Source organism: Lutjanus erythropterus, chromosome 3 (assembly GCF_056507025.1).
Source record: "Lutjanus erythropterus isolate fLutEry1 chromosome 3, fLutEry1.hap2, whole genome shotgun sequence".
Lineage (NCBI taxonomy): Eukaryota > Metazoa > Chordata > Actinopteri > Lutjaniformes > Lutjanidae > Lutjanus > Lutjanus erythropterus.
Window position 1 is genome coordinate 17,559,872 of NC_139319.1, and position 13,221 is coordinate 17,573,092.

Sequence of the window (13,221 nt, forward strand, 5' to 3'; positions counted from 1 at the left end):
CCAGAACCGGTGGTCAGTCTGTCGACTGTAGTATGCCGCTGGCTAACATTAGCCTGAAGAGCTAGAGTTTTTAGCGTTGATCGGCGACCTCCTTGTAGACTGTCTTCTCTTTACCCTGTTCTTGGAATCTGTCGCTAACGTATTACTGTCTGTGTAGCTACACACATTGACGTGATCACCATGCGGACCACGTGTGTGAATTTGACCAGAACAGAATCAGACAGGTGATGCTGACCAGTCAGTCATCAATCAGGGCCGGTCATGCTGAAAACCAGCCAGTTCTGCTGATCTCTGCATCTGGTCAATCGGTGCATCCCTATGCAGAGGACTTTTGTTTTGATGCACCATCAAACTACATTATATTGAATTATATTTTGAATCATCACCTGGTGCCTGAAGTTTGCGTTTTCCTTTACATGAATAGAGACATTCCCACTATCACAGGCACAACGTCACAGAGCTGTGCCCAGTGAAATCAAGCAGCAAATCGCACACACCGGTCCTTTAACTTCAAATTAATAAAACTTTCATGTTTACAGTAACTTAACTGTAAAAGATTTGTTTATTCTAAGTATGCTATAATGTTTTGTAATGCATCAGGATAACTGCTTGACCTTTCGCAGCGTGGAGGTCAGGGAAACAGCTCTGGGCGAATCATTGTGCTCCTCTAGTTTGACTCCACAAGATAAATGTAGTGCCTCAGAGGGACGGGATATTAGAATGCTTCGAAACATTGACCACCTGGCACATCAATAGTAAACCTCAAATCAATGTTTAACAGAGGCTGCATTTAAATGAGAAAATCTAATCTATGGCTTCTGAATAATTAAATTGGTTTCCATAGCTTGTGCCAGCTCAAAACAGAACCCAAGGTTATCTCCTCCTAAATAGGCTGAAAGGGCAAGTCTGCCACTCAAAGCTGAGTAAAATGGTAAGCGCTGTTAAAACGTCTAGAGCTTATTGGACAAATGGGGGTTCGATGGACACTTGAAAGTACAGTTTCATCTTGAAAGGTCTCGGAATCACATTTGTCAGATAAGTCTGTCTGAACGGTCGGCAGCGAAGTCTATTGTAGTTGGATATGGGACGCTGATCCTTTTTCCTCTCCCCTTTGTTGCAGATTAAGACAAAGTACAGCCGTCTGGCCGGGCAGACAGGAGCCACCTATAGCCTCGAAATGCAGGATGAGTCATTTGGAACATTCCGGAAAGGATTTCAACACCCCCCCCACCCCACCCCCCGGTTCTCCTCCTCCTGCACCACCACCCCGGCCCTTGTTTTTAATTACACACTATCCTATTCCTGTCTCAGGGCGTGAATTCCACAAGTATTTTCAAGCTGCTTGGATGCACGTCAACTTTACATCTCGCTAGGAAGCTTTAGCACTTTTCAACATGTCCAATCTGTCAGTCAGGGACGGAAGTGCACAAAAACTCAAGCATCCACACACACACACACACAAACACACTTTCAATACCGTTGCTTGCACTCAAGCAGAGCCAAGTTATCTCAGGTCAGTAATTGAGATGTTATCTTCACAGGGGAGGATACACTCCCGGGATCATTCAACATGGCCTCACCGCTCGTTTCCATTTGAGCTGAATCAGCTCTCTCCTCTCTCTCCACCTCCTCCCCTTGTGATTAAAGGGATAGTTGGGATTATTTTAAGTAGGGCTGTATAAAGTACTAATCAATACTCAGTATATTGCCAGTAGATGTCAGTCCAGTCCAGTTTGGAGAAGCAGACAAGAGTGCCAGCATGGCAGCTAAGCAATGAACCCCCTGTGGACAGGGTCACCAACAAAAGGTATTTTAGTCACTTAAATCTGTAATAGATTTACTATAATAAATCATAAACCATAACCATGATATGTCATCAGTAATTCAGAAAACAAGCTAAGTTGACTGACTGTAAGTTGTAAGTTGTAAGTGTCCTTCTTTGAAATTTCTATTCTGGTGTGTAACTTGGGTTTTTGTTTACCCATTTCATGTTAATTTGAATTAAAATTAATGCCTAATATTCGCCAAATGAGTAAGTCTCTATCATTAATAATCTTTTAAAAGGAGTAGATGTTCATAATTGTTAAATTGAGCAATATGTTAATGGGGTCTGGCAGGTAGTAAAGCAGGCAGTCACTGAACACCAACACCACCGTGTGTATTTTCAGAACAGTGGACTTTTTCTTTCAGGATAACAGGCTTAACTTTACAATGACAGAAGATCAACCGTCATAAAAGCCTGATCAGCTCACAGCGGATAACTCGTCGTTGCTTGTTATTTTCATATTACAATTTTGTGCTCGTCTTGCACTCCTGCAATGTTCCTGCAGCAGAAGAAGAAGGGAGAAACAACTTGCTTCAGCCTTTTTATTAAATAGGATTTCAAACTATTTAATATGCCTATATATTAAATATTCAATCCAATATTAAATAGGACGTCATAGGATAGCATTATTCATTTTTGGACATGCAATTGATAACTACCTCTCTAAAAAGAGGTCCACCTAAAAAAGGTTTAAATTATGTTCAGCCCTTTACTTATATACAATATATAAGTCAAATATCATTTTCTCCAGACCAACCAAACTCTATATAGGCAAAGTCGGTCATTTTAACTTGCAGAAAACAGGAGCTGCTGGTCTGCCACTGCTTCAGTTGGTTAGTTTGTTCGTGATATCGTGCAAATTCAGTGTTGAAGGATTAGTTCAGATTTACTGTAGTCACACAATAACACCAACAAACTAACATATCGAGGCAGTGGTAGACCAGCAACTCCTTCAGCAAGGTAAAATCACTCATTTCCCCCACGGAGTTTGGTTGGTTTAGAGACGGTGTTATTTGTCTTATATAACAGTGGACTTAGACTTAGACAGTAGACTTACATGCTTACATAAACTGCTACTGTTTTTTTTTACGTGAACCTTTTTTAAGTGGCTGAAATACCTTTTTGCTGTTGACCCTGTCCACAGCAGTTCATTGCTTAGCTTCTGTGCTGGTGCCCCTGTCTGCTTCTAATAACACTTACTGTAATACACTGACAAGTGGTAAATACTTCAAATAATCCGTACTATCTCTTTAAAGCACCTCACGTCAGTTACTGGAAAACCAGCTTCTGTTCCACAGGTAAGCCTCAATGTTGAAGATGTGGTCACAATAAATAATGATTACCCTGCCATCGCCCGGGGCAGGGGCATGTCAGCGGGCCTGTGTGCTGCCTCGAGTCTGCTTGAGCGTATATTCTGACTCTTTCTTTGTGCTGAATGTTTCAATTTCAGCGCCCTTTGAAGAATAAAGAAAGTAACATGCGACTGCAAAGTAACAGCAGTGTTCACAGCGTCTAGGAGTTCCAGGCGAGAGCTCACCTTGATTGCAGGTCTTGCCGGTGAAGCCGGGGTGGCACTTGCATTTATTGGGTCCCACGCAGTCTCCGTGCTTACAGCCGGGCTGACACAGAGCTATTCAGGAAGGATTCAAAGAGGAAGAGACAGATCAGTGCAGCGCTCTGGAAGACTACTTGTACAAGATCAAGATGACAAAGCACTTAATCCTGCTGCTTCTTGACTTGGCTGTAAATTATCTGTTTACTCCACATTACAGCAATAAGACAGCATGATGCCTCACTCATATAGGAAATGTGTTTGTTTCTTTCTCCTTGTGCGACAGTACTATTATCATTGACTAATGATAATGGAGCAGCCATTTTCAGCTAACCACTATGGCAATTTATTGCTAGCTGAATCTTGGAAAAGTTTTATTGTCCTTACTGATAGCAAATCATTTTATACTATGAGAGATAAATGAGAAGTTTGACCTTTTAACACCAAGCAAAGTTTTGATTTTCAGCTATTTTAAAATGTGGCGCTGGTATTTACGCTGGCATCCGGCCAAGGAGGATTACCTAGGCGAATAATGTTTTCCCCTCAGACTGAAGCTGAAACAATTAGAGCACCAAAACAGTAGATTATAATTAGTGCCTCGGTAAAGAGCTGCCCTGTAGATCGTACACAGTGCGAGGATGGTGATATTTTGAGTGTGTGCAGAGACGTGGTAGTCATGTTAGCAGCTGCACAGCTTCACCAGCTCTCTGTGTTCTGTCTCAGTGAGCTGGAGGCTTGCCCTGCTTATCTGACTACAGCTACTGCAGCTTGCTCCTAAGCATGTCTGATACACTGGGCCTCAGCCAAGTGTTACTAATTTTCATTAAAAGCTTCATTAATTTTGTCATAATACAGCGCAATCAGAGGACTTAATTATCTCTGTAGTGGAAGAGGCTGAACATACGTGTGTGTGTGTGTGTGTGTTTGAGACTGAAAGAGAAAGCAGAGTAGTGAGTACTTCCTGTGTAAGGTATGATAGTGTTTATTTGTGGCAATTCAGCTGTAGGGTTTATTATATTGTTATGTCAGTGATCCTTTAAGTAGTCGATGTGAACAACCTTCTGTTGGTTTCTCAATAAAAGGATAGCTCAAAAACTGCTCAACTACTATGGGCCTGAGAGCTCAACTCAGTGCACCTTGAGGGAAAAGACATGCACATGTACATCTTCACTACACAATGTTAAGGAAAAAAATGATCGAAATAGAGAAAACACACCCAAATACAGAAAGGCTGCAGGTAACTCAGAAGACAAGGGGAACTGTTTCCAGTGGACACTAAAAAGCAGTGATGTGGTCAGTCAGTCTGGAGTCAGACTTTAGACTCAACTTGTCCAAATAAAAAAAGACTTACAACTCAACTTGAACTTGGACCAATGACTTGTGACCTCATGTTGACTTGAGCCTTTTGACTTGAAAATGAAATATCTTTCCACCAAACCCCAGAGATTAAAAAGTGTGTTACTTAAAAAGTGTGAATCCACAAATCAATTTATTTCCCCTCATTTCCTAAATATACTTACGTCAGTTGCAACAGGGCTGCCCCCTAATAGTCAACTTAACTGTTAGCAATTAGTCGGTGCCAAGGGTCTTAGTCGACCATGTTTTCATTTATTCATTAGTCACAGAAAAAAAATCATCAAGTTCCATTTGGGAGCTTTGCCTTGGAGTTAAGCCCGATGAATTGTTGCAACCTGGACTTTTTTTTTTCCCCAGCACACTGCTGCTAACTGTGCTGTAACTGCCATTAACAAGTTAGCTCATTTAGCGGTCCTACAGGGATACAAAATCTGAGCTCAATGGAGGCTGGTTGACAGGGAACGGCATTTGAGGTGATTTAACATCACATTTGGTTCCGACTGGACTCTGACTCTGACAGGAGGGTGTGAAGCAGCAAGTTTGTAACTTAGCAAATTAATGAGTAAGTACACATCGTCCATACTGTTGACAAGTCAAGGACACTTGTGTGAGATTATACTGTGTTGAAATAAATTAACAAAATATTCAGTTTCCTCCTGGTTGTTCCGACACATTCAGACTCATTGTTCCTTTTACTGTTAGCATTTAACAGGCGGCTCACTTTGTGCCACAAAATATATATGTTTAAATAATTGAATCAATATGTTAAACATGGGACAACTGGTCGACCAGTGACTTGAACTAACAAGTGCTTGTTGACTTGGAAAATCTTTAGTTGGGAGCAGCCATACAGTTTATTCTCAGTAAGTTGACATTTAATGTCACTGATTCACTTTGTCTGAACCAATCTGACAGCATCCAGTCAAGTTGCAGGGAAAACATGGAGAACATGGACATGACTAACGTCACTTTACTGAAGCTGGTAAGAATAATACCAAAAACATCTCTTGACAAGTCAAGGCCACAAATAATCAGTCAAAGCTGGAAACTCACCATTTCATCATGACTTTTTTAGGACTTGGAACTTGACTCGAGGCTTAACTGCAAAGACTTGAGACTTACTGTACCTGTGACTTGCAAAACAATGGCTCGGCCCCACATCTGCTAAAAAGTAATGAGCACGCTGGGGACATACTTGTTGTTGCCAAAGTTTGTGACTCATCAAGATATTGAAGTCTGCTATTTCTAAGTGGTGTTGGACAAATGAGCTGAAAATTTTTTGGTGGGACAACAAACATATCCCAGTGGTGTTTGGATATGTTCATCGCTTTTTTGTGTCCACTGGAAATAGTTTCCTTTGTCGTTTGTCCTTTATTGATTTGCAGCTTCTTATCTAAATGCTGTGTATATGTTGTCAAAGGGGTGAAGATTTTTTCTTAATTTCCTTTGTTTTGTCTGTTTGTGGATGTTTTCTTAAAGGTGCTACGAGCAATTCTAGTTGATTGTTGAGTCTCATTCTCAGGTTCGTGGCTCGACCAAAATCACTGAGCTCTCAGGACCACCGTACTTAACAGATTTCAGGTTAATTTGGTGGAAGCTGAGGAAGGATAAAAAATGAACAGGTTAGAGGACGCTAAGACCTAAATAAGCACTGCATTCAAGGGACTGTTTCTCCAGGAAGTCTAGTTTGGGTAATAAATACATGATTTTTGAAGCTTATCCTGCATTGCATTGCAGAAAAAATAAGCTAGATTAAACTTTTTTTTACTGGATGACCCTGCATTTATTTGCCAGAGCCTTCTGCATCAGAACACCCACTGTGCCAACGCAGTGGTTTTATTGAAATAAAAGAGGGTAGTTGTATTTTTTTTAAACACAGCACTTCTGTCGGTCTGAACAACCACTTTATGTTTCTGCTTTTGCACCCAAATTGTGAGGTGAAGCAACATTTTCTGTGTTCCTGGTTTCATTTATCAGTAGAAGCAACGTTTATCTGAGTCTGAACAGATTTATCAACATTATTTTGCAAAAAAAAACAACCTTTTTCACCATTCCTCCATTTAAACCTTCACCAAATTTGGTACATAACATATTTGTATGAGTCTGCACAGCTTTAATGGAGGTCTATTTTACACTGTCTTAAATTGTTGTCCACACTCTCCATTTGCATTACATTCATATGATACACAGCTTCTTTAACACACACTGAGGGACACATAATACACTTTGAGAAGAAAAGGTTGAAATTCAATTCATATACGTCCAGCTTTCAGAGCAGCAGGGCTGTGCAGGAAGAACAACTTCAGATGCTCAAGTTTCAGTCAGTAACATTGTTAAAGCTGAATTCAAAGGCTCAGAGGTATGTGATGAATCCTTTACCTGGAGTCGATAACATCTCCAGACTCATTCCACTTTATTAGGCTATGTAATCAAATAGAAAGACAGTATTGTTGCTCTACTTGGAGAGGGCTGTGATATGAGCCAGGGTGTTAACACACCAAGAAGTCAGATTTCACAATTACAAATTAAAAATGGCCCAATCTGTTGGAGGAAGAGGAAGAGAGTTTTAGTTTCCTGGAAGTTTATTAGACCTCGGTCTGGTTGGCAGATAAAACGAAAGAAGCTTCTGATGCTGTTAGTTAGAGGGTCGTCAAGTGGAGCACTTTCTGTTATTCTCCTACGTGGGGGAGGATTTGATTAGCAGGATCAGAGGCGGCCATCAACAGGCTTTGCCTCTGAGGGTATTTTTAAGCCTCTGGCCTGGCAGAGAGAGATCGGGGAACGGCCGGTGTTCATTAAGCACAGCAGAGGACACAGAGGACTAAAAATGGTCGTACCAGCTGGAAGGCCAAACATAGCATGTATGACCCTCGTTCCATGAACGCCATGAAAACATGCCGAGTGATGACACACTTTCACTGCAGTTTACATCAGCCAGTCCTCAGGACAGCATGCTGCTGCTACTGAAGTGAATTCTTTTGATTTATGGACTGTTAATGGACGCCTGATGGTAAACACAAGGGAAAGTATAATTTTGAATTGAGGCAGATCTCGAGGATGAACTTTTATACTTGTGTGATGCATTACTTCATCAAAGTAAGATGGGAAAATCATTGTCATTATCATTAGTTAATTGCACGTTGCATCATCTTGCAATCAACTAAGCAATTGCCTGAGGCTGCTTGTAATGATTGTTTCATTATCAGCTGATTTGCTGATTGTTTTTCTGATTAATGAATTCCTTGTTTGGCCTGTTAAATGCCAAAAATAAAAGGCTGAAAGTGCCCCAAATGTTCCCAGACACCAAGCTGATGATAATTTGGATTTTCTGCAGTGGGGTTGTATGAGGTACTTATCCATAATCACTGAATTACCTACTAATATTTTCATCGCTATACATTCCCAGCAGAAAGCTTTTCGGATTGGGAAACTGCCATCATATGAGCCAAATATCACTTTCTCCAAAGCCACCAGAGTCCTTTGACAATCTGAACGAATCCTTTCACACTTTCACACTTAAGTCATAGAAGATGAAGCTAAGAAGCTAAAATGTATTTTGATTCTGACCCTGTCCATAGGAGTACATTGCTTAGCTTCCTACACTGGTACTCCTGCTGCTTTCTCCGAACTGACCTCACAGATAAGTACCACATACAACCCAACTTCTAAAAATCTGAACTATCCCTTTAAAATCTCTAATTTGGGACCAGCAGTCTCAAACCCAAAATGATTCAGTTTACAATTATATAAAACACAGAGAAGCAGAATATTCTAAACATTTGAGATGCTGGAACCAGAGAATATTTGGAATTTTTGCTTTATAAATGACAACGTATCGAAATTCTTCAGCTAATTAACTAATCAGTTAATCAACAAATTTGTTCGTTGCGATAATGTCAGTGTATATACTATACCGATGACAGATGATCTAGTGCCTGGTGTGTGAACTTCTTATATCTCGTCGTCGTTTGTATGCAGTGAAAATGTCACTGATCAGCCTGGTAATGTCATGGTGAATATTTTATTTACCCAAGTGATGAAGTATGATGGCATTGGCATTCTCCACTTGAGCGATTCGATCAAGATTTCTATTACATATGCAGAGCATCTCCAACCACAGTAAGTACTCAGTTTTTACTCTGCACCGTACAGATGGATATATTACCGATGGATTAATTAAAAACCATTATGGATTTCAGCTTCAAAAGGGCTTCATTAGTATTCTAAGGGGTCGACCAGAGGGGCAGTTGAATCTTAATGAGACACAGAAGAACTTCAGCATAATTCATGTTGGACATGGATTCAGGTGAAATCGGGTCTGCAGAGTGTAAGTTGTTTGCATAGATCCGAGGCCAGGGGGGGAGAAGATGGCTGCTGCCAAGGGCCATGAGGTGTTAGTGATGTCGAGTTGGGAGGGGTGGAGGCGTTGGCCTGGCTCTATAAATAAGTGAGTGAGCCCAGGATTCGGGATTCAGAGGATGTGCCCCCAGCAATACATGTCCAGCAAGACTATTTCAAGAAACATGTGGAGCTAACCTTGGGGCTGGCACCTTATCCCGGCTACTCTGTGAGTTAAGGCGAAGAGAGCTGCAAAACAAACAGCCAAACAAACAAAAGGTTGCGGACATGGCTAAGTCTTTGAGAGACAAAATAAATAAACATGATGTTAGAGGGCAGAGCCTGGTCATTTTGACAAGCAAACATTCATGAGAAAAAACAAAAAAACAAAAAACACATGCACAAACAGTCTGGAGTTCTGGAGTCACACATATTCCCAGTAACCTCTGGATAATAGGTGAATTTTAAATGCACTTACAATTCAGTTTTAATCATTAAAATGATGTAAAATAAAATAAAATAATAAAACCACCATCTCCAGGGAGGTTCTCTTCTTATTTCAGAGAATGTTAACTACATATTCTAATCACTCACATCTAAATGGAAGTGAATAAAGCAGTTTTCCTCGCACACACTGTGAAACAGTAAAATTGTTGTCTCTTAAAATTAGATCATTGCACTGGAAGATGAAAACGCCACCAATGTCATTCGGTGAGATCACGGTCCTATAAATAAAGGTCCCAGAAGAGTTCTTCCTAAAGGGCTGAGGTTCTACACAGAACCATTTGCCTCTGAAGATGCTTTTATGAAGAAATCATTTGTCAGCGGTCCTTTGTAAGACTAAAGGTTCCATTAAGAACCCTTTTTGAAGGAAATTGTTTTTTTAAGGATTGTTGAAATCCTTGAAGAAAGTTTCAAAGAGGCTTTGTACCATAATATATGAGGGTTGTTTGTTAGAACCCCCTGAGTAGGTTCTTGATAAAACCCTTGGTATTTTAAAGGGTTCAGTAGAACCCTATGGGCAGGTTTTAGATAAAATCCTTGGAATCTAAAGGGCGTTGGTACACGCTGAGAGATAAGGGTTCCAAAAGGGTTCTTCCTGAAGGGCTGAGATTGTATCCAGCACCATTTGCTTATGATGAACCCTTTTTTTAAGGTTTCATCAAGGTTTCTTTGTAAGACTACAGGGTTTCATTAGTGAAGGGTTCTTTGTACTATAACATAGAAGGGTTCTCAGAAGAACCCCATTGGTGGGCTCTTGATAAAACAAGTGGAAGGGTTCTGGGTGGAACCATTCCACCATAAAAAGGTTCTCTGTAGAACTTTTCATAGGGGAACTTTCTGAAAGGATTTCAAGTGGAACATTTCAAAATGATTCTAACAGGAACCAAAAAGGGCCCATCTATGGGGACAAGCCCTGTGGTTCTTGTTAGCACCTTTATGTCTAAGAGCGTAAAACCCCCCATGTGGGTTCTAGATAATGCCCTTGAAATATAAAAGGGTGGGGGGTTCTGATCTAACCCTTGGAGCATAAAAGGGTTCTTGGTAGAACCCCAAGGGTGGCCGCTTGTTAGTATCCTTAGAAGGTGGAAAGGTTTTCGAAGGGGTCTGGGTAGAACTATAGCACCAGGGGTTCCGCTCATTGTGGGTTCTAAATTAAACCTTTTACAGAACAATTTATGCTGCGTTCGAGGTAGAACTCTCTGAGAGGGTTTCAAGTGGAACTGTTAAAAAAAGGTTTACCCAGAGAATTAAAAAAAAAAGGAATTACCCAGAACCAAAAAGGGTTCTCCTATGAGGACAAGCCCAAGAAACTTTATTCTTCTAGTAAGAACCTGTATTTCTAAGATCGTATAAAAACAAATGCTGCAGCTTCCTGACTGTGCACAAGACATTTGAGTTTTAAATCTGCACTGTTTCAAAGTCACTTTAAAGCCATAACAGTCTAAAGTCATTTTGAACATGTGCCTTTTATTTCCGCATACATTCCGTCTAATTTTTACGAGGGAACCCTTCCATTTTGTTTTCGCCTTATTACCTTGAGCAGATGAAAAGGCGAGCCTTTACAGCCCAGTGATCATGAAAAGAAAGGCGAGCAGACAAGGAAACGGCACAGACAATCATGATAAAGTGAATTACTTTAACAGAGATATCACTTTTCTGCTTTCATCACTCACTTGTTAGCTCGAATTACCAATTCAAAAGTCCTGCCTTAATCCTGTCCACACCATTTGTCGAAACAAAGACTGCACTCAATCAAACTAAATCCCGCTCTCAATGGATTTGTAAAATCCACCAGGACCTCTGAAGAAATTATTATGTGTGATCTATTTAATATGGAGGTGATATTCGTCCAGTTCTTTTTCTATGCAGAGAAAATGAAACGCATGTCTTTCCGAGAGAGCTGTCTTTTAGAGGACTAATGAAAAATAAGTCAAAAACCTTTGAGACATTCTTCATAAGCAAATTGCAAGTAAATTCATGTGTGTCAGATCTCTGAATTCTGCACATTAAAATGAAACGGCATTTGAAAGTTTACCTTTCAAAGTGCTGGCTGTTCAAAGCTGCGTTAATACTGAGGCTTTCAGAGTCCAACCCAATCTCCAGACAAGAATGTCGATATTAAACCATTCTGCAAAACCCAGGATTACCTTCAATACATGTGTTTTAAAGGGGGCAGGTTCCATTTCGATCATCCTTTTAAAAAATCTTTGCAGAGCATCAATGATAAATCACTGGATTATTCCTTTCAAGTATTTCTTTCTACAATATCTGTGCATGACAACTATGAAACGGCTACTGCTAGGGAAATACGGTGGTTATGGCAAATAAGCTTTGGTTGAGGTTAACTTTGGTATTAAACCTATTTCCCCATGTTTTTGTGTCAAAGAGACTAATTGGGACAACATTTTTTAATTAGTCCAGTACAGCGGGAGAGTGGAGCAGGTGGCAGGTGCAAAACAGGCTGCAATGTAATCCTTATGGGCAATCGCAAGTGGTCAAAGTAAGTCCCTTAAAAGTGTTTGTTTTTCCACTGACAGGCTCACAATATTATCGAAGGTGTCTGACAACATAATCGAAAGGATCCCTACAAAGACTAAGATTCTTTTTGTTTATTATTATTCTTTCCAAAGCCACAAGACACCATTTCCAGAAACAGTAATTTTACCATCATAAAACATTCTTTATTCAAACTCGACAGAAACCAAATAAAACTCACCAAAACCTGATTTGTCTTTCCACTGCTCCAACAATCACCAGCTCTGGTTTGGTTGTAATAAACCCTTTATTTACTGAGAGCGATGTTAAAATATTCTGGCTGTAAACACCTTTTCTCCTCTTCCAGTGTTTTCACATCTAACTCCGTGAAGTAAGAGTTTATTTCAAACCAAAGATCACGTGAGCCTTATTTATTGTTATTAAGTCCGCCTGTGTTTTTCCTGCTCTTTGGCAAAATCAAAAATCCCCCAAAAAAATCAAAGTGTCTGTTGTGCAACCAGTCCATAAAGGTAACCAAGATGCGTATATCATGTGTTTCCTTGCCTGGAGGGAAAAAAAAAAAAAGATTTGTTCCTATGAAAGAAATCTAATTTCTTTTTCAGTTTGGAAACAAGGTTTTCAATGTGTGATTTGAACGACAGGTACTGATAATGATACCTAAATACTTTTAAATTGTGTCCATTTCAATTTCAAAGACGAGCTATGATAGGTTTATTTTCTTTCTGTTGAATTTGAATGAAGTGTGATTTACGATAATAAAATGATTTTGTTTTTTTAAATGACGTCTGGTGGCTTTGGCGAGAGCAATAAAACAGTTGTCTTTGGTTAAACAAAACATATCTTACTCTTAAAAAACTGTTTCTGTAATGACACTTAAAAAAGGGCAATGTAATAATTATATTAATATGATTTGATATGGGACTGGATATAATCTTAGATTTTGGATATTATTATATCATGACATGAATATGACATGTGTATTGTCTTTGGTTTTAAAGGCTGCATTACTGTAAAGTGATGTCACTTTTCTGTCTGACATTACAGACATTAAATAGCTGTTTTGTCAGTATCAATAGTGAGGTATCTGGTCAAAAATATTGCGATATTTAATTGTGCCCAAATTGCCCAGCTACTACTATAAGATTGTGAT

The 13,221-nt window shown here is 39.8% G+C and overlaps 1 protein-coding gene across 1 annotated transcript in view; it reads right to left on the reverse strand.

The window, feature by feature from the left end:
- Window positions 1-13,221, reverse strand: part of npnta (nephronectin a) — a 90,509-nt gene that overhangs the window by 53,062 nt on the left and 24,226 nt on the right. Inside the window, exons 3-4 of the mRNA XM_084715240.1 lie at window positions 9,270-9,320; window positions 3,363-3,455 (exon numbers count right to left, since the gene is read on the reverse strand). Coding sequence (XP_084571366.1) covers window positions 3,363-3,455; window positions 9,270-9,320 — 144 coding nt within the window. The remainder of the gene's footprint in view (window positions 1-3,362; window positions 3,456-9,269; window positions 9,321-13,221) is intronic.